At 39.3% G+C, this 23,218-nt stretch overlaps 1 protein-coding gene across 1 annotated transcript in view; it reads right to left on the reverse strand.

Annotated features, from left to right (window-relative positions):
• Nucleotides 1-1,298: 1,298 nt before the first annotated feature.
• LOC136885737 (neurofilament heavy polypeptide) overlaps nt 1,299-23,218 on the reverse strand; it is a 74,217-nt gene continuing 52,297 nt past the window's right edge. Inside the window, exon 3 of the mRNA XM_067158473.2 lies at nt 1,299-2,670. Coding sequence (XP_067014574.2) covers nt 1,779-2,670 — 892 coding nt within the window. The 3' untranslated portion in view covers nt 1,299-1,778. The remainder of the gene's footprint in view (nt 2,671-23,218) is intronic.

Consider the following 23,218-nt stretch of genomic DNA (forward strand, 5'->3'; position numbering starts at 1 on the left):
TATACCTATATTAGAGATGAATTGTCTGGGCCATTTGAAATCCACACTGGACTTTGATGGGGAGACGGGACTTTCGCCATTATTGTTTAAATGTGCCTTGGAGAAAGTCGCATGAAAATGGGTTAGAGAAATGTCATTCAAACATCAAGATAGGCAGAAATATTAAACTTAATTACCTAGCATTCGCAGATGATCTTGCATAACAAGCAAGTAGTGTGAAAGGAGCTAAATTTCAAATTGAAGAACTCGAGAAAATTGCTGCAAAAATCGGACTGCAAATCTCATTTGAAAAAACTGAAATGATACCGTCCTTCAGAATCGATATACCAGCCATTCACCTCGACAATGGTAAACAAATTAAGATTGTGAATAAGCTGCAACTTATGCTATTGAAACACTCCTCAAGTTGAACACTAAATCAACAACTGATAAACTGCAGAAAGTAGATAGAAGAATCATCAATAAGAAACACCACGTTGATGGTCTGTGGAGATTATTACCTAATGAAGAGGTATACAGTGAAAGCGAATCAATGATAGATAAAATGCGGAAAAGGAGAATTGCCATTTTTTTTTTTGTCATGTATTCAGACTGCCAGAAACCTGACTAGTGAAGCAGTTTAGTTACTTCTGAAAAAAAAAAAAAAAAAAAAAAAGTTCACGGAGATCATGAAAGATTTAGAAGAACTAAATTTATCAATGCTCCAAACTGAAGGCAGAGAATTCTAAGGAATAAACACGATTCAAACTCATAACATTTGAACGAAGGAAGTACACCATTACTGACAATGAAAGGGCAGCCAGGTCCGATAGGATGACATGCAAAAAAGGTTTGGGAACGGAAGAAGAAGCTGAAAAGCTGACCCTATTTCATACTATTAGACTTTAATGTATATGACTGATTAAAATGCTCTTCAAGAAGAGAATTCTGAAGTCTATGGAACAGAATTTGGAGAGCAGCAACTTACAGCGTAAGAAAGCATGGATAGAGTGCAGAAATACAGAAAGACGAAGGATCCAAAATTTCCAGCTGCAGCCTTCGTCAGTGGAGGATGGAATAGCAATGGTTGTGATCACTGTGTGAGGAAAAGGAGTGGAGCGGGTGACAGACAGACAAGAGAACTGTGGAATCTGTAAGGGCGGGGAGAGGTTTGCGGTGTTAGTAGTTCAGCTGGGCAGAGTCTGGTAGATGAAGAACAGTCATGATGACCTTGTATGATGCTAGTGTAAGGGGTGCTTGGTACTTGTAAATGGCGTCTAAACTTGAGCATCTACAAATTCTTAAATTAGTAAACAGTATTCAATAAGACTATAAAGGTACTTTATTATGAATATATTCCTGGTAGTCTGTACAGCATACTTCATCCCAGACAGTAATTTCTAAAGGATTCCCTTTCTTTTCACTTCGGGTTCGACTATTATAAATTTGTATTATGATAAAATAAAAACATCAATTTAAAGCACCATAAAAATAAAGAATAATATTTTCTTTTTCCAAACATACATTAAAAGTTGCAAAAACTCTAACATTGCTAAGAGTGTTATACTTGAAGAGCTCTAGAAAAAGAACTAATAAATTTCACTAAAATTTGCCACCAGTTCAGAGGTTTTAATATTGCCACTTGTGGGATTACTTTAGTCTTTAATTTCTAAAAGACACTGTCCACACGATATTTTGTACTTTTTAAAGGAGAAAAACTTTCAAAAAGTTTCTCTAGTTCTTTCCCAAGCACGTAATAACACACTCACTCACATGCACACAAATTATGGACTCCTTAATCATTTTCTTGAAGCCCTGGATTTTTTTGGGGACTTGCTTTTCATGCTCTTCGCAGGCCTGCCTACTTTCCGAGCAGGTTTCTTCTTTAATGCTTTTGGAGATCCTGAGCTTGATTTTGCAGAACCTTTCCTCGGAGTTCGACCGCCCTCCGTTTCTGGTAGGGATGCAGCAATCTCGTTTTCTGTTTTCTTGCCTCTGGGAGATTTTGCAGCAGGAGACTTTGGTGCATTCTTAGCACCTCTTCCTTTACCAACGGCCTTCCTTCCTCGAGTTTGAGGTTCCTCTCCATTCACAACCTGATCATTGCTGTTTACGTTGGCCGAACTTTTCACATCCAATCTCCTTCTCTTAGTAGAAGGCGTCCCTGCCTCTTCACCACCGTCCACGTCGTCGCCTGTCGACTGATTTCCACTTTCGGACTTCCTTTTCCTGGGAGAAGTTTTCTCAGGAGTCTTTGGCTCTTCATTACTCCTTGAATTCGCGGGCCTTCCTTTCTTCTGCTTAGGAGACGATTTTGCTGCACCTTTCTTCCCTCGAGGGGATGCTTTTGATGGAGTCTTAGCTTCTTCACCGTTCACAACTTCCTCATTATCGACAACATCCTCAGAGCTATTCACAGCCCCACTTTTACCTTTTGTTTTCCCTTTCTTCCCAGGGGACTTGGTGGGTGTCTTAGGTGGTTCTGTTTTTACACCAACAGGACTTTTGGCTTGTCCTCTTCCCCTCCTTGCAGGAGATTTTGAAGTAGTCGCCACTTCTTCAGCCTCAATGTGCTGTTCAATACTATTTGCCTCTTCCAATTCTCTTTTCTTGGGAGGAGACTTCACTGGAGTTTTAGCTTTCCTTCCCTTCGCAGGCGGCTTGGTCGGAGTTGTTTTGACGGCTGCAACCCTGTAATCACAAAGAACAAGATAAAGCAAGTAGTAAGTGTTGAAGGGCTTGGATTTCTATGACATGCTATTTTTTTACCCTGATCTCTTTTTACGAACTTAACTTAAACACATTTCTAGCTTTCAGCAAAATAACAGTTTTTATTAGTCACATAAACAGCTGTTTATTTCATTCATAGGTTTCAAAAAGGCTTATGATAGTATACACAGACCCACTCTTTTAAAAATTCTCAGATCATATGGCCTTCATCATAAATTCACAAAAATGATTGAACTAACTTTAACCAACACAATTTCAAAGGTAAAGTTCAGGGGAGAAATGTCACATGCTTTTACAATAAATACAGGCCTCAGACAAGGTGACGGGTTATCCCCACTGCTTTTCAATATGGCTCTAGATTACATCATTTCTAGCCTGGTCAACCTATAACAAAAAATGCTTGTCAATAGACACTAAGATCCAACACTACAAGACTATAACTGCCCAAAGCCACTTGCGCTTGCAAAACCTTGTTCCAAATTAAAAACGAAAGAAGAACTGATGCCAAAAAGAAAACCCACTTAAAATCAGGAGATATTATAAGTAGAATTTTGTAAACAATATAAATTTATTACGGATGAGCTGTGTGTTTAATAGAAAAAATTGTGAGCGTAAATTGTATAATATTGTATTCTTGGGAAATTTTCTTCTTCTCTTGTTAATTTAAAATTTAGTGCTTGACAATAATAATGTATTTTAGTGTACCATCTGCCACCGATGTAGACACCTCATTTGCAAATAAAGAGATTTTGATTTGACAATTGGAGCAAAACCCTCAATAAGGACAAACTGCCTAGGGTTTGCAGATGATTTAGCTCTCTTATCCCTTGACATGGAAGAAGTTCGTACTCAGATCACCAGTCTCCAGAAAACTGCATTAAAAATAGAATATCCTTTGAGAAAACTGAGATCATGCCAATGAAACCCCTTGACATAAATGAAGTCATCATAAATGATCAAGAATGAACATAGTCCTACAATTTAAAATACCTTGGATAAATCATCATGCAGAACTTAAGCGAGAAAGCAGCATGGATAAATAGACCCAACAAAATGAAAAAAGCACAATTTCTAGCCTGGTCAACCTATAACAAAAAATGCTTGTCAATAGACACTAAGATCCAACACTACAAGACTATAACTGCCCAAAGCCACTTGCGCTTGCAAAACCTTGTTCCAAATTAAAAACGAAACAAGAACTGATCAGCTCCTCAAAACTGAAAGAAGAATTATCAGAACTTGCATAATAAAAAGTACCAGGTTGAAGGAGTCTGGAGAATCCTCCCCAATGAAACTGTCTATCGAGAGATTGACCCAGTGAACAGTATATTGTAGAAGAATCTCTTATTCCTTTCATATCTTACGATTACCAGAAAACAGGATTTTACGACAACCAGTGATGAGAAATCTGGGAAAGACATTAACCTTCAGAATTTTATTGAATATCATCTTGATTCGTTCTAGTGATTGTACAAATGTTGTACATGTTAGTTACAAATTATGTGAATTAGTTATTGATCTCGCGGTTTCTTGACTGACATTTTTATGTGACTAGTACTGCAGCGCGCACACCCCAGACTTGTTATTATCTCTGAGGTAATTTGAGACAGGGTATAGTAGGCCTAGAGTAAAACGAAACGTCAAATCGACGAGCAAGCAGCCAGATGGTGTCAAATTAAAATTCTTGCATACGGTAGCTGAGGTCTCCCAACAGTATCCACACCCTTGTCCCTCCAGTCCTACTTGAGCATTCTGTTTTCCTGTGATATGAGGTCCTCTAGGTCTACTGCTCTCTCTACACAGGAAGAAGGTATGGTACGTCTGTTCTACATGTACAAGCCCGTTTCCTGGATTACAAGCATCTGTAAATACCTCCCAAAGGCCATTAACCATCCTTTCCAATTACCCGCTACCCTGGCCTGCTTAAGGGTGGGACCAAAGATAAGGAAACAAACAGCTGCCCACAGTGTCTTATAGCAGCAAGCGAGCTGCAAAGTGACGTGCAAAATGGGATGAAAGAACAGTAGTTATAATCTATAAGTTTCATCTCCGTATTGATTATATTCACAAATATGAAGTTTAGAAGCTTCCACCTAATCAATACATATATTTACACACCACTGTTCTACAGTACCGGTTTCGACCTAGTGAAGGTCATCTTCAGCTGATAATCACAATATGCAATTGAAACATCACAATAAGAATGTCATATGATATGGGCAAAAACATAGTCATTACAATTGCTCTGGTTTAAATAATCGTCTACAATGACTGATATAATTAAAATAATGTTAAAGTAATGTTAAGTTTTAATTATTTTAATTATCATATGAGTCATTGTACACGATTATTTAAACCAGAACAATTGTAATGACTATGTTTTCGCCCATATCATATGACATTCTTATTGTGATGTTTCAATTGCATATTCTGATTATCAGCTGAAGATGACCTTCACAATGTCGAAACTGGTACTGTAGAACAATGGTGTGTAAATATATGTATTGAATAGGTGGAAGCTTCTAAACTTCATATATGAGAACAGTAGTTATACCGCGCAGTTCTTTATTTTGCAAAAAACAACTAAATCAAGTGTGCGGGAAGAGAGTTTGATGTAGAACCAAGAAGAATTAAAGAAAGCTAAATCCACATGCTGATAGTTTTGTGACCCAAAGTGCCGGAGTCGAGAGAGCAGTGCTCGATAATGCAGTGGACCGGAGAAATGACTGTATTGCTGTATTGTATGAAATGATGCACATGAAAGTGAAGGATGTAGTACTACCAGTGCGCCTCAAGGCTGTTCGTTTTATGTGGAGAAGCATCATGCTCGCTCAGCATCTACCAAGTGATTACACGGATAACGTAATCATAAGTTCCATCATCGAACTTAAGACAAGAAAATTATTTTCGTCTTTCTCAAATTGGGAATGCCCATTTATTTTGATATGCCGTGAAGTATGACAGTGCATACGAAGTAGCGTCCAGCGTATTACTTAAAACAACAGGCGCGGAGAAATTACAGTGTACGTTACGCTAGACAGTAGAAAGTTACCCCCCTTTGTTAGTTTCAAAAGAAAAACTCTGCCGAAGTGCAATGGTCAAGCTAGCATTGTTGATCCAGTGCAGGAAAAAGGATGGATGTCAGCTGATGTGATGAAAGACTGGCTGGAAATTGTGTGGGATTGACACCCTGGAGAACCATGGGTGTTCTGGACAGTTTACATGGCCATTTAGCGGAGCCCGTTAAAAATGAGATGTCATGTCTCAACACCATTCCCATCACAATACCAGGCGGGCCAACGATGATTTTACAGCTGCTGGAAATCTCTGTCAATAAACCATTCAAAGATCATCTCTGCCAGTTTTATGGATGGCATCTGGTTCCTTTGAACTGACAAAAAGAGGGAGCAATAAACAACCCAGCAGGTTGGAATCTGATCATGGAAGACACTGTCACAAAGAGCTTCAAGAAGAATGTGTACACATTTGCTCGTTAGGGAATTATCCAATCCTTAACTGTCTCCTTCCTATATCCCCAATGAACTTTGGGAGTTACGTGCAGGAATGTCATGTTCAGTATTTGTATAACTTTTACATCGAACGCTTTTTCCCAGTCCGATAGCAACACAATAGTACTCTTCAATTGGCTTGCTAGGCCTAAGATTGTTAGCCTTTAGCAATTTGCATGGCAGTTGCTTTTAGATGAATTTACGTAGCATTTCCTTCATATGGGCATCATTATATCTGCTAAGGGAGAAGTCCTCTGCTTGTAGCTGTTGGTTGCTCCTGACCTGACCATCTAGGTACTTACAGTAATAGCTATGAGTTAATGTCATCCCATGAACACAGTAATTAAAACCAAGATGGCTCTTCTTTCTGGTGAAACTTCTGACCTGCCCTTTCACCCCTGCTTACAAACATACCATTGTCTGTTGACCTGAACAAATTGCCAAGACCTTACAATCCAATATTCTAATTCACAAACATAACTTCTCTAGTTTCATTTTTGACATGCTCTATTGGTGAAAAATATCTAATTCCCTCCAAGGGAATTTAGAATTTTCCATTCGGAATTGCTAGGCGGACATAAAAATTCCATTGTGGAGATTTATCTCCCGTTTGCAGTTATCAGACTGTGCCTCTTATATGGGCTTCTGATAATTTCACCTGCATACACCCCAGCGTCAGTGGGTAGGGTCCGACACATCCCACTCTGATGAGTCTAGTGTCAGACCTAAGACGAAACGCTGGTTAATAGAGCAAACGCCTGAAAAGCCTCACATCTGATATGTTTTTGCCATCATAAATAGCCGAAATAGTCCGACGTACGAAACTTCACAATTCCTCCTGAAATTTCTCAAGAAACATTTTACATTTAACAACAAACACCCTCTCAATAGAACTATGCGAAACCTTAAATAAATTTAATTTACAATCTATCCACATAATGTGTTCTTTTGACATTACGAACATGTACTCAAACATTCCCGTTAAGAAAACTATAGAAATCATACAAAATAATCTTTCCACACACAGCACCTTAAGTCTATTAGAAATAATAATAATAATAATAATAATAATAATAATAATGTTATTTGCTTTACGTCCCACTAACTACTTATATGGTCTTCGGAGACGCCGAGGTGCCGGAATTTAGTCCCGCAGGAGTTCTTTTACGTGCCAGTAAATCTACCGACACGAGGCTGTCGTATTTGAGCACCTTCAAATACCACCGGGCTGAGCCAGGATCGAACCTGCCAAGTTGGGGTTAGAAGGCCAGCGCCTTAACCGTCTGAACCACTCAGCCCGGCTATTAGAAATAGAAGAATGCTTAAAATTGCTAAATATCGTTCTTCATAATAATTATTTCTCTTTTAACAACAAGGTATATAAACAAGAAGATCCCATCTCGGAATACTCGCTGAAATTTACACGGATAATCTCGAAAATAGTAAAATAACAAATAGCATTAATGGACTGTGTCTTTGGCTACGCTATGTCGATGACAAATTAGCAATAATAGATAAAAGTTGCAACAATAGTAAAGACATGCTAACCTACTTAAATAGCCTAGACAACTGCATTAAGTTCACCAAAGAGGCCAGAAATAGCTAGTTTCAATGGATACAATCCCTCAATTATACATTAAATAATCAATAAAGTGAAACTGAAATTGACCACGAACCTCTCCCCAATGGGGGAAAAAAAAAAAATATTTAAAAAAATAAAAAAAATCGAAGTATGCAACCTTTACCTATACTAATCCCATCACACATCAAATCGCTACCCATTTAGGGAAACATGACATTAAAACAGCCTTTAAGACCCAAAATTCAAACCAGAAGTTATTCTTCAATCACAAGATAAACTCTGACAACAATAAATTTTCGGGTTCCGGGATTTACAGACTGAAATGCGCTGAGTGCAATAGTTCGTACATCGGTCAAAACCGCAAGAAGTTTCTAGATATGCAGAACATTTTAATGCCCAGAAACACAACAAACACTCAGCAATGAGCATCCATATGAAGGACACAGTTTCACCACAATTGAACAAGATCTCCAAATTTTAAAAGACTAGATAAAGACACACTCATGACAGAGTTCGAAAATTTGTACATTTTCTTGGACCAAAAATACAACAGTAATAAAAACTTAAATGATCCAATAGATAACCGAAACCCTCTTTATGAACAATTAATAACTTTGTTCAATAAGTTAAACCTGAAAGACAAAAGACTTGTCGACGTCCTCAAAACAACCTCTTCAAGCACCCCCACTAAGCCGTTCAACTTATCACGCCTCGTTTCTTCCTCCAATATACACAACTCTTTCCCATGCGCCAATCACAGGTCCACTCCCCTCCAGCAAGACGTCACACGTACAATACGAGGAACAAGACGTTAGTGACAGCCAGTACTTCACAAACCTCTTAACAATAAGGTAGCAGCCCAACAACACTTAAGATTTTCTCATACGTAAGACAGCTCAACATTAATTACATCGCACAACGTTTCAACTGTCACCCATTCAACCAATAAACTGAAAACCCATACTTCAACAACAGAAACACACGGAAAAACTTAAAAACACTAGTCAATTGGGAAGATTTAACGACATTCCAACCGCCCTCATTCAAGCCATTATTTTAACATTTTTCAACACAGATCCATTTTGAATCAAATATCAACTGCTGTTTACTAGTGTTGGCTACTGAATGCATGATTCGAAGCAGTGTATTGATTCATTCAAGTGCCCGAGTGAATTAATTCACAGGAACGGCAAGCTCACGGCACACGATTCAGCTTACTCCCAGCGGACAGTGCTGAGTGGCGCACTCACTGGACGTTGACGGAGAGCCGAGCTTCCGCTGCAGCGAGACGGTGAATCATGGCACATCGAAGGAATCGTGAATGAGCGCGGCTCAGTGAGACACAAGATACACACGGCTCGAGACATACAGTGAGCCATGGCACATCGAAAGAATCGTGAACGAGCACGGCTCGGTGAGACACAAGATACACTCGGAGCCACGGTACACTGAAAGAATCGTATGCTATAATGGACTCTCGAGCTCACCTCATTTGAAAATAATACCTATTTTCATTCACTGTCCTCTTCTTTCAGGGAGGTTTAAATAATAGATGGATTTATTTGCAGTGTTAAAAAGCTAGTCAAAACATAATTCTGAAGTAGCTAGTAAGTAGGTAGGCTATTAGGTTATACTATTTATCAGTTTAATGAATCTTAGTATTATAACAGTTGACATTTGATAATTAAACTCGACTCTAGCCTGCCCTATGACTATGAGTCATGCTCATGACCACTCAAAAGTATCTGTTTTATATTGGGAAGAACAGCTCAGTATTCTCTCAGTTCATATGTCACATCGTTGCACAAGACTTCAATCATATGTGGACAGATGCAATAACTTAACCAACAGTATGTTGAATCAGAAAACCAGCGGGCTACTGTACATCTCGGGTAAAAAATATGACGATTTTAAAAAATCCTCAGCTGATAGAAAAATACATATTTTCAAAAATGTCTGAGCGAGTTGTCGTGCGGTTAGTATTGTGTAGCTATGCGCTTGCATTCGAGGGATGGTGGGTTCGAATCCCACCGTCGGCAGCCGTTAAGATGGTTTTCCGTAGTTTCCCCATTTTCACACCAGGAAATGCTGGGACTGTACCTTAATTCAGGCCATGGCTGCTACCTTCCTAATCCTAATCTTTCCCATCCTGCGTCACCGGAAACCTTCGATGTGTTAGAGTGACTAGAATTTTTTTCTACGAAACTAGTTCATAGTATGAAGACCAGATGGTAGCTGCGAGCACTGAATGCTGTTGCTGCTGTCTTACCAGCACACACTACACAGATGCAGTAGGAGCGGTGACTAATGTGCCGTGAATCGAATCACTGTATCAATTCAGTAACGTGAACGGAATCAAATGAATCAAATGTCCCATCACTACTGTTTACATGCACTAGGCATTCCGTCTTCATATAGAGTGTCCAACGGAGGTGATTAGCCCATGGATACTTCGGCGTACTTATTTGTTTGGGCCTAAAATATAATTAGTCAACATAGACATCTGAATTAACAACGTAAAGCAACATTTTTACATGAGCTGGTCATAAATCACATACAAATTTCAATCTTGAAGCTATTTCTGATTAGACTACCGTACATCAGGAACGTACTATTGAGGTCAAAAATTTTCTTTTATTGAAATTAATACAAATTTGGAATGCTTTTCCGCATCATTTTACAATGCAAAATACGTGTACAGTGATTGTAATTATATGCATTCTGCATTCATTCCCAATATTTGTATATAAATTTTAAACTATCTTCAAACTTAGCATCAAATAAGACTTTAAATTACCATTATTGTCAATAATGTACATATGACGGCCTTGTTTTTAGGGAAAATTCACCGTGTTCACTAGTGTACATTTTTAAAATCAATTTGATATTTCGTTAATGATAAGATCTTGTAAATGTTTTTTTTAAATGTATTCACTCATGCAAAATACTTTTATAATTTTCAACCAGAAGTCTGGTAGAATTTTGAGGTATTGATATGATTGATATGACTGATGATGCCCCACAGAAGGGGTGAAACATGTCTCACCGGGCGAGTTGGCCGTGCGCGTAGAGGCGCGCGCCTGTGAGCTTGCATCCGGGAGATAGTAGGTTCGAATCCCACTATCGGCAGCCCTGAAGGTGGTTTTCCGTGGTTTCCCATTTTCACACCAGGCAAATGCTGGGGCTGTACCTTAATTAAGGCCACACGGCCGCCTCCTTCCAACTCCTAGGCCTTTCCTATCCCATCGTCGCCATAAGACCTATCTGTGTCGGTGCGACGTAAAGCCCCTAGCAAAAAAAAAAAAAAAAGTCTCAACTATTTTGACGATGTTTAACTAATACGTTAACATCTTGTACTGTATTCAATAGGTTAAATGATAAAATAAAAAATTTTATATTAAAATTAAGGCAAAAACCGGACCGGCAACAGCTGGTCACGAGAACGTAAAGAAGCCCACTCCGAAAGGATGAAGAAGTACTGGGCCGATCGAAAGACGAAGAACCGTAAATGAATGATGCTTAACGTGGTCCATAGTAGACCCATTCGAAAACAAGGAGAAATTAAGGCTGTATATTGTTAGTGCATTCTGCCTAGTGTAGAACTCGCAATTTGGTTTTAATATCACGAGTCTCTATCTCTCTCTCCTGTATTCATCTGAAGTAACAAACACAATCTCCTTCGCAAACAATTTGCCACAACTTTATGAGTGAGCGAAAATGAATGCATTCACACAACAATGCCAACCCTAGTAATAGACCACAAGCCACTTGGAAAAATGAGCGAAAACTTTAGAAACGACAGTTTATTAATGACCTCGAACTCTGCTGCAATGCGAGAGGAGACTTCAACAGCACAAACCAAGAGTTGGAGAATGATACAAGGATTCAGTACGTTTACAAAAATATGTCTTACAAAGTTAAGCTGAGAATACAATTTTTAATAGTACATTTTTAACGTAAAAAACACAAGTCTTATATGCTGGCCGATGTGGTATTTCTGCTCATATTGAAGTGGCCAGGTTAGGGGAATCAGTTTGAAAAATGCAGATAACAATTCCAAGTGAGATGGCGCTAAGTAGCACAGCTGGAGTTAGTGTCAACAGAAGAGAAGTTTGAAGAAATAAGAATTCAGCAAGTGTTCTCCAACAATCGCCCCGATGAAGTCTGTGACAAACAACTGTTTGCAGATTAAGGACAAAGGTAGATTTCCATACTGGATACAGGTTTGACAACAACAACAACTGACAATGCCAGATATGTGAGCCAGGAAAGTGGAACAGTATCAGCACCAGCCAGGTCTAATGGGGCTTCTGTAGCTAGTTCCACTCCCTATTCTTAGATGGTGCTGGAAGTCACTGTAGATAGTCGTAGGCAGGTTCTGTAGATGGCAGGCAAGTAGGCATGAAATGAGTGATTTTAATATTTAAAGGCCGTTTGCCTCGAAGTGAAGTAATTCAAGTCTAACCTTGATCAGCAGGCCCTTCTGACAAAGAATTAGTCATATAACGTCAAGCATTATGGAGATAACATTAGTGGATTGCATCAAATCCGATTTTACCCTATCGATTAACCTTGTTTGAACTCTTATCGAAGTTCCCATGATGCTATTCGTGTTGTTTGAATTCAAAGTGCCCATGTGCCTGCGCTGTAAATCTTTGTTCCTTGTGCTTCGCCATTCATCCTGAGTTTCCATCTACCTCTAGGAATTTCTACCTGTTCGCCTTGTATTACAAATGAATCTGATTTAACAACAAATTCATCAGAAAAATGTGAATCGCACACATAACACTTATCAGAAAGCTTTTTGTCCTTTCTGTGAATCGCCTTTTTCCATTTTGAAAATTCTGCTTCATTTTTAGGTGGTTTGAAGAAGTGTTTACCTTTCGTAGTTTTGTAGCCAGACTTACATCCTGGAACGAAGCAAGTAGGCATTTTTTCCTCGTCGGATAAGTTTTATAAACTCAGCACTATATTTACACGAAATAAAAGAATACCATCAAGAAATCACATGCTCTTCGCTTTCACTTAACAATGATGCACGATAATTAAGTTTTTGCCTTCACAGAACAACACTACGGAACACAACCATATTACATCTACAGATACCAACCCTCAGATAGCAACAGTGCTGCCCCTAGTGGACGATTCATCACAGTCCCTATACTAGCCAACAGGGAACAACTTAATAGCTCACACTTTCTCTTCTACTCGTTATGATCAATGTAATGTTATTGTTAATGTTATGCACTTCTGATATTGTAGGCATTTACATTTGGTTATCTTCCGACTCTGAAATACCACTCTTAACATAGCCGGTACGGTAAAACTGAATAAAACATAAACGATAGGAAATTATATTCCCTATAACTTTTGTTATGTAGTACTTTTCGATAGGACCAACAATATAGGTATTTAAAAATTAAATTTGAGGTGGCTTCCCGTAAACTAGAATTTCATTCAGGGTGAATAAAATTGTTTATAGCTTAGGGTGTAGTTTCTTTTTCCCAGACTCTATATACCGATTTTCATTAAATTCTGTTCACCTATATTCTTGTGGCTCGGCACTGATATGGACTGAGTAACTAAAATCCAATTTTGTGTTATAAACGGTTAAGTAAAAATGTATACAACATAAATGATAGAAAATTTAATTCTATATAACTTTAGTTATGTATTATTTACTGATAGGACCACTAATTACATAAATATTTGAGAATTCAATTTTAGGCCTTCCCCTAAACTACCATTTCTCTCAGGGTGAATAAAATGATTTACAGCCTAGATTTTAGTGGCTCGTCCACTGATTTTACATATCGATTTTAAATTATTTTCCGCCGTTTTCTCGTTAATTCAGATGAACTCATAATAGATCCCAGGGAATCACTGGAGAGGTGGGGGGAATATTTTGAACATCTTCTCAATGTAAAAGGAAATCATCATGGTGGTGTTGCGAACAGCCAAGCTCATGGGGAGGAGGAAAATGATGTTGGTGAAATTATGCTTGAGGAAATGGAAAGGATGGTAAATAAACTCCATTGTCATCAGGCAGCAGGAATAGATGAAATTAGACCTGAAATGGTGAAGTACAGTGGGAATGCAGGGATGAAATGGCTTCACAGAGTAGTAAAATTAGCATGGAGCGTTGGTAAGGTACCTTCAGATCGGAGAAAAGCAGTAATTGCACCTATCTATAAGCAAGGGAACAGGAAGGATTGTAACAAGTATCGAGGTATCTCATTGATTAGTATACCAGGCAGAGTATTCACTGGCATCTTGGAAGGGAGGATGCGATCAGTCGTTGAAAGGAAGTTGGATGAAATCCAGTGTGGTTTCAGACCACAGAGAGGCTGCCAGGATCAGATCTTCAGTATGCGCCAGGTAAATGAAAAATGCTACGAGAGGAATAGGCAGTTGTGTTTATGTTTCGTAGATCTAGAGAAAGCATATGACAGGGTACCGAGGGAAAAGATGTTTGCCATACTGGGGGACTATGGAATTAAAGGTAGATTATTAAAATCAATCAAAGGTATTTATGTTGACAATTGGGCTTCAGTGAGAATTGATGGTAGAATGAGTTCTTGGTTCAGGGTACTTACAGGGGTTAGACAAGGCTGTAATCCTTCACCTTTGCTGATCGTAGTTTACATCGATCATCTGCTAAAAGGTATAAAATGGCAGGGAGGGATTCAGTTAGGTGGAAATGTAGTAAACAGTCTGGCCTATACTGACGACTTGGTCTTAATGGCAGATTGTGCCGAAAGCCTGCAGTGTAATATCTTGGAACTTGAAAATAGGTGCAATGAGTATGGTATGAAAATTAGCCTCTCGAAGACTAAATTGATGTCAGTAGGTAAGAAATTCACACAAATGAATGTCAGATTGGTGATACAAAGCTAGAACAGGTCGATAATTTCAAGTATTTAGGTTGTGTGTTCTCCCAGGATGGTAATATAGTAAGTGAGATTGAATCAAGGTGTAGTAAAGCTAATGCAGCGAGCTCGCAGTTGCGATCAGCAGTATTCTGAAAGAAGGAAGTCAGCTCCCAGACGAAACTATCTTTACATCGGTCTGTTTTCAGACCAACTGTGCTTTACGGGAGCGAAAGCTGGTTGGACTCAGGATATCTTTTATCATAAGTTAGAAGTAACAGACATGAAAATAGCAAGAATGATTGCTGGTACAAACAGGTGGGAATAATGGCAGGAGGGTACTCTGAATGAGGAGATAAAGGCTAATTTAGGAATGAACTCGATGGATGAAGCTGTACGCATAAACCAGCTTCAGTGGTGGGGTCGTGAGGTGAATGGAGGAGGATAGGTTACCTAGGAGAATAATGGACTCTGTTATGGAGGGTAAGAGAAGTAGAGGGAGACCAAGACGACGATGGTTAGACTCGGTTTCTAACGATTTAAAGATAAGAGGTATAGAACTAAATGAGGCCACAACACTAGTTGCAAATTGAGGACTGTGGCGACGTTTAGTAAATTCTCAGAGGCTTGCACACTGAACGCTGAAAGGCACAACAGTCTATAATGATAATGTATGTATGTATCTTTTCTCATGATGCGTGTACATACAGACAGACAGACAGACAGACAGACAGACAGACAGAAATTACGGGAAAATAAAAGGTGCATTTCCTTGTTACAGTGGACATGACCGATATAGGATTACCATTCTTTTCAAATTCTGAGCAATGTACAGACGAAACTGTTATTTTATATTCGCCTAATGGGTGCAATAGAATTATTCAGATTGTGCATGGCATCTGCATAGGCTTGGTGGTGACGTAATGAAGATAAAGTGAATGGCAAAGATAACCCAGTCACCAAGCCAGGGTAATTAACAGTATGAGAGGGTTGATTATGAGAACTGAATCAGGGCCAGTGGACCAAAGGCGCATTCTATCCATTTAGCCACAAAGCCAGACTTTAATTTGCTAAACCTTAGGCTACCATCTCCACTGATCACGGGTTGAGCATTCGCAGTACGCAGAGCCAGGGCAGTAGCTTGTGAAACAGCCTTCACAACACAGCAGGCTTTTCCGTTGGTTACTGGCTGCATCTCAAAACGCTGAAGGCATGACATTCACTAAACCAACCATCGAAAAGGGGTAACCCAAGTCTAGTGATAGCCCCCTTCTTGATCCCAGCTTGCAAAGGAGGAAGCCGCAGTGAGGATGTCATCCGCGAAACTAACGGATTGTTGCTTCATACCGATAATGTGTATGGTTTTCCCTGCCGACTTTTACGAAAAATTGGATATAACGACAATCCATTATAGCGAGTCAAGTTTTTGCCGTTATCAATTCTCACTATAACGGTACTTCTGTATTTCTATATCTGGATCCCTTCCTTCTTTTAGCCACCATCCTACACGACTTTTCTCCTTGTTGGCTACCATGAATTTTTGTTTTGTGACGGTGTTAAAGTGAATAAGACCTCCCTTGCAAACCTTTTCGAACCGGTATTATTACCATTGAAATTTGTGTCAACCGGCTTCTTGTCAATGAACATGGTTGTATCCCACTTAAAGTGGAATATCTTGCCATCTTCATATTGTATTTGACTATATGCAACTGTCTGTACTGTGCAGCGCCCTATTGACTAGCCTTTGGACTCCCGATGTTGGCTCAGCCAATCAGCGCGCGCGCTGTGGGCAACCGAGTGAAGCCCATCTTAATGGCATGGCGACGCGCTCAGTCCAAGTTGTGCAGCCATGGAGTGTAGCTGTGTGTGTGTGCTTTCAGTGCGATGGCATGGGTCTTTAGCTTTGACCCTGGATGAAACTAACTTTCTACGGGCATTGGAGCCCGTTAAATTGTGATGTTGGCCTTCGTTAATTTCCAAAGATTGATACTATGAGTAATTTATCTACATTCTTTTCATTTAATTGTTCTTCGCGCGAAAGGTAACATCCCTTGGAGTGTGTGCTGCTTCGTTGGGCTGATGGATCAAAAACTGTAAGCGTTAGCATTAATATTATTCATGGAAATAGTACCTAGAAATGGATTGCACTTCAAAAGAAGAAAGGAAGAGAAAAGGAGTTAGAAAATTGCTAAAATTGAATTGCAACCACCTCAAGTAATAATAATGATCTCTGATTTGGAAAACGACTGTGCGTCCATGTATAATATAACTATTTATAATAGTTTATTTAAATCCGCCTTGATCAATACACTCATTAAATGAAAGAAACATTATTAATTAAACCATACATGTTTCGGGAAATCTCAACCATTCCCTTCATCAGTGGTTAGATCAAAGAATAACACAATATGACACAATCTTTTGTTTTACAATCTGAAGACTAAATTGATGTCAGATAAAATAGAGAATAAATGTATATTTAATAAATCAGGAATTTACAAATTAACATGAAAAACTTGTAAACAACGATACATAGGACAGTCCGGAAGAAGTTTGGCTATAAGGTACAAAGAACACGTTAATGCGGTCAAACATAAAAGATATTCGGCAATGGGAGAACATATGGTTGAAATGAATCATAAATTTACAGACATTTCCAATGACATGAAATTATTACATTCGACCAAAAAGGGAAAACTGATGAATGTTTTGGAAAATTTAGAAATTTACCTTACACAAAAATGTAATTCTGAATCAAGTTTAAATGAGAAAAGTACAGAAGATAACCCACTGTTTAGGCTAGCATATAATCATTTAAGGAACAAAAAGAAGAAGAAAAGAAGAAAAACTTGAAGATCCTAAATTTGTATAGTGTTCTCATTCAGTTCAACCAAAATTGTATGTATTGATCATTTTTATAATATTTCATAAGTTCTCTTTACTCTTTGATATGATGTATTGGGACACAATACTCCTTCAAATTGTAAAACAAAAGATTGTGTCATATTGTGTTATTCTTTGATCTAACCAATGATGAAGGGAATGGTTGAGATTTCCCGAAACATGTATGGTTTAATTAATAATGTTTCTTTCATTTAATGAGTGTATTGATCAAGGCGGATTTAAATAAACTATTATAAATAGTTATATTATACATTCAGACCAGTCAATACGGACCAAACACAATATTAACCTATCATAGTTAAGTTTATTAACAGTGTGCGTCCATTACATTACGACAGGTTTGATTAAGGAAGTTACATCTTGGCGTGTAAATCTTGCACGTTGGACAGTTTTTCAAAATTTAATTTTAGGTTTTATTCTAATTTTAGCCCGGAAATGTAATACTGTCTGTGTACATCACAGTAGCCCACACAAGGACATCTTTCTATCTCGCTTAAGCAATTTTTACCTTCTAATGGGTTTTGTTCTGGTTTTAATATTATTCTTTCCTGTTTGGTTGATCTTTGCCATTTAATTATGTGCCGGGCCTGTTTTTCTGGGAGGACTCCTTGCTTTGTTTTGTGTCCCCTAGCAACGGCTTGATTTAATTGCTGTTATGATTTGGGTTTGATTGGGCCGGCGTGACTTAATTGTGCTTTCAATAGTGAGGATGTTTGATTTCTGTGTGCATTTATTGTGAAGTGTTCCTATTTCTTCATTTTCGCTGTCTATTAATCCTGGAATTTTAATTTTTGAAGGTGATTTGTTTTCTTGTTCACTAGTGAAGATACTATCCTTGAGTCAGCCCCTTGGTGGGGAATGGGTTTTAAATCTGTGTGATTTTAAGGCAGGCTAATGGAATTAACACACTTAAATAAACGTGTATCTAATTTTATCTAAGAGAATGTTTAACTTAATTAATTTTAAGATAGGTGACCACTTACAACTATGAGCTTTAACTCTTTCAGATTTTTTCAAGTTCTTAGGGAGGTCAACATTTTATTTCCTTCTAACAAACTTAAATTGCTTTACATTTTATTGTTCGTTTAAAACTATTCAAGCTAATCAACATTTTATTTGTTTTTTAAAATAATTTAAATTGATTTACATTTGTTCTTTCAAACAATTTTTACTATCAATTTAAGGTTTTTGCTACCTAAAGATAGGTGGTTTTTGTTGCTTTACATCAATTCAGCACTGCCACTGTTTGTTTTTTAAATTTCGACTGCGGCCTTCGAGCCCACTGATCTCGCTTGCCAAGGTAGGTGATGTGTTGTGATTGTTTTCTTTTGCTTTCTTATGCCTTTCTTTCGTGCTAGCTTTAACTCCCATTGGGTGGGTAAGATTAAGGCTCTCCTTCCTAAGGGTTATGGGTACACCCCGCGGAAGATGCAGTTGAGATGTTTTCACAGCCCGTAATTGTGGACATGATATAAGCTTTTGAACTTTTGCTGTGTCAAGAGAACGAGGTGAATACTTTTTGTTTCACAGAGAACTTTGCTCCGCGTCCAGAAGACTGCTCCATGAATTTTAAGGCCAAACTCTGCTACTAGAAAGGAACTGAGAGCCACAATGTATGAAATGGAATTGTAAAAAATTCAAGACCAAAAGGACAGGAACAGATAGCCCACACCATACTGAATTAAATCCGTATGTAATGAGTTAAAAATAAATAAAATAAGAAACTGTCCTTCAAGCTGTAATAAGACATACAAACAAAACTACAAGCATCTACTAAAGGAACTACAATACAATCTAAGAATTAAAAACCTCGGACTGGCAGTAGTAGCCTTAGTCTGAGTCTTCTTGGCACCTGCTTTACCTCTTCCAGAACTTGAAACGTAGGAAACAGTGTCACCCCAAGGAGGAACAATTACATCCAAATATCTGCAACAAAGCGATCCAACCACAGTTACACACAGCAGCAAACTGCCCAGGGAGGTTCATTATGCAGGGTTAGGCATTCAGAAGAAATTCAACATTGATGTCTCTTACATTTTCTTACTTCAGATTTAACGAAAATGTTGAGCAACATCCAACTTCTGCCAGACCCCTATAGTGAGAGGGAATTAGCAAGTTAGCAGTACTTAGCGACCCCCACCGTCCTCTGGATCCTTCTCGTCGACCTCGACGTTACGTCCCTGTTGCCACCAGCTTGCCTCACCCGATGCCTTATCTGGACAATGCCATGGGATAGTACGCCACAAGACTGATGGAACGTGGGGCCTACCTGTCTCGCCCCGGCAACGATCTTCTGCTCTACGAAACCGTCTCCGCTGAGGGCTCAAGCCATCCAGGACCTCGAGCAGCATCACATCATCAAGAAGAGTGAATGCTCTTCGGCTTTTCCCCTGTTCCCATCTCACCACTTAGCCTGCAAGCTTGACTTGCATTCTGGCTTCTTCCAGGCCCTATCGAACAACATACCAGTTACCTGTACGGTATCCGCTACCGCGGGCGACGGTATCGTTGGACCCGCCTGCCGATTGGGCACAGCCTGACCCATCCATCATGCAACGCAGGGCCGTACCTGTGCACGAACTTCTGTCCCAGGAGTTCAGCGTCCACAGGGTCCTTTACCTGGACGACTGGCTCATCCACAGCCACGATCTGATAGACAAATTGATGTAATCCATCGAGTTATTCTTCACCGCAGTCTTCGGCATAACCATCAATTACTCCTAGTCGGTTCTGCACCCGACAACCATCTTGACTACCTGGGCGTTACCATCGACATTGCAGCCAGGAAAATCACCATGCATCATGTCACTCAGCAGCGTGCCCTCTCCCTCGTGCACGCGCTGCCCACCTTCATCCCCTATCAAATACAGCAGGCAGCCGGGTACTTCTCATGGCTTGGTTGAGTCATGGGTTGGCCCAGTTTCCTCTCCAAACATATTTTTTCCGACGAGTCCTTCTGGGTATGAAGGCTGCTCACCCCGGAATCATCGTGACGCCTAGAGCCATGTTTCCCCGGACACCAACTCGTGACCGTCTACACAGATGCGACACCTTGGTCAATCGCGGCAGTGGATCCAGCTTTCCACCAAGCCTGGGCACAGTCTTTCGAGACGTCGGCGAGGATCAACGTTGCCGAGACTGCAGCTGGCACCTTGGGACCTCTGCACCTCCTTCAGGATATGCCACACCTGCTTGACAATCATATTACTGTGTATACCGACAGTTCCATCGCCCGATACACCTTGTAGTCGGGCTGCGGGGCTGTCCCCCATGCTCCTAACTTTGTTCCTGCATTGTACATTGAGTTAATAAAGCTTACAGCATGGAGAGGGGTCACCCTTACGTAGGGCTCCATTGCCCCTGCTGATAACTCGGCGGACGCTCTCTTTCGGGATGTACTTTCAACAGTACACGCGAGCATCCAGTCCCTATAAATAGAAGGCCTGCTCCAGGAGGGGCATCAGTCAGCGAAGGCAGGGCGATGGAACATCATCCGCTAAGTAGCAGCTCGCCTCGTAAGGTCATTGGCAGCAAGCAGAGAAGCAAGGGCATGTTTGTTTGGTGCAAAAAAGTGCAATGCTGTTTTAATTTTGACAAATTTGGCACCAGCTGAAATGGAAGAACTTGACGGTTAAAAATGGCTTGCACGGTCGGGCGACATTAAGGGGAGAAATTCCGATTTATATGAAAGATCTTAGAACTACAACAGTGTAAATAAGGATTTAAGGAGAGGAGAAGTTTCAAGAGCAGAGCATTTTAAATTTTAGTATACAGTGACTAATTTAATAGGTTATATTCATTTTATGATTTGAAAATTATTATATTTTTAAAGTTTTTACCAAATGGCATAGGAAGTGTAAGTGAACAGTTTAGACACGAAAGAAATATTTTAACTAGCTGATGTGCCCGTGCTTTGCTACGGAGTTCTACACTGTATGCAGAATTCTAGGTTAGGTAGTGTCCACATAGTGAGCAAGACTGTATTAAATTGCATAGCTCTTAACGTTACCCTAGAAACGCGACGGAGAAACCACCAAATGTCTTTTCTCATATGAAGATTGGATTAGGGAATTTTCATTGTAATGGTAGACCTGCTTGCCTATCATCAGTCACAATCAGGTTGGGGATATTCATTATAATGGCAGACACTCACTCTCCACCTGCCTTTTTACATCCTCAGAAAGACTATCTAAGTGGTTTTTCCAACTGAAATGAACATCATTACAATGACGTCAGTAGGAATGGCGCGAGTAAAAGCAATGCTTTCATACGAAAAACTCGATCAAATTAAAAACCACACATTTTCTTTTAACGAACAGTACTACGCTGCCGCTCTAACAGTCCAAAGTTATAGAGATGGAATGACCAGACCACAGACAGCCGTGATCCGTGAACACACTTCGTCTTTTCTCGGGTGAGTGTGTGTGTGGAATAGTGAAAAGTCTTAGGGCAAAAACGAGGCCCTTTTACTAATCTGTTTCTTAGGAGTACGAGTCAGGAAATATCAATCCACTACACTGGCAGCGGAAAAATCTAACTCGGCAAATTTTTCCTCCAAGCCAGAGGATAAACCCACTCTTCACTGCTGATATGGAATAAAATGAATGTAGAATTTAATAAAAGTGAAGAGGAAGAAGTTCTTAAGAAACGGCTCATTCCAGGGTTGAATTTTGAGTTATTTAGTGAATTGTGGTGCTATAATTTGGAGTAGGCCTAAATTGTAATTCTAGACCAGGTCATACTACTACTACTACTACTACTACTGAGCCTCTGCCTGAAGTGTGAACACTGCTCATTCAAAACAGCGCATCAGAGTAGAGATCGAATAGCTGGAATACTATGATGAACCAGTGTGTTACGTACCAGCAGTATTAGAAAATGTATGAACCAGAGAAATGGAATGCTAAAGAAGAAAGTTTTCTAATTCTCCAACTATTTACCGCCAATATTCAGTCAGGCTGTTATACTTGGTACGCAGCAGTAATCCCATCTATCAGAGTTGAGCGGCAGCATAAGAGACAAAGAACATCACCACAAACAATGGTCAATGTAATGTTACTGTTGATCAATGTTACGCGCTTTCGATATTGTAGGCCTTCACATTCAGTTTGCTTCCAACTCTGAAATACCACTCTTACCACAGTCGGTGCGGTAAAAGTGAATAAAACATAAATGATTGGAAATTGTATTCTCTATAACTTTCGTTACTTTTCGATAGGGCCAATAACATAGGTATTTAAAAATTAAATTGTAGGCGCCTTCCCCTAAACTACAATTTCATACAGGGCGAATAAAATTGTTTAAAATTTAGATTGTATTTTCTTATTCCTCGACTCTATATACCAATTTTCATTAAATTCTGTTAACCCATTTTCTCGTTGTTCAGCGTTGATATGGACTTACAACAGTACAAATTCATGAATATCTGTTTTATCATAGCCTGTAACATAAATGATCTGAAATTTAATTCTAGATAACTTTAATTATGCAGTATTTGTCGATAGGACCACTAATATTATAAATATTTGAGAATTAAATTTTAGGCCTTCCCCTAAACTACCATTTCACTCAGCGTGAATAATATTATTTATAGCCTAGATTGTACTGGCTCATCCCCCGACTTCACATACCATTTTTCATTAAAT

Source organism: Anabrus simplex, chromosome 14 (genome assembly GCF_040414725.1).
Source record: "Anabrus simplex isolate iqAnaSimp1 chromosome 14, ASM4041472v1, whole genome shotgun sequence".
Classification (NCBI taxonomy): domain Eukaryota; kingdom Metazoa; phylum Arthropoda; class Insecta; order Orthoptera; family Tettigoniidae; genus Anabrus; species Anabrus simplex.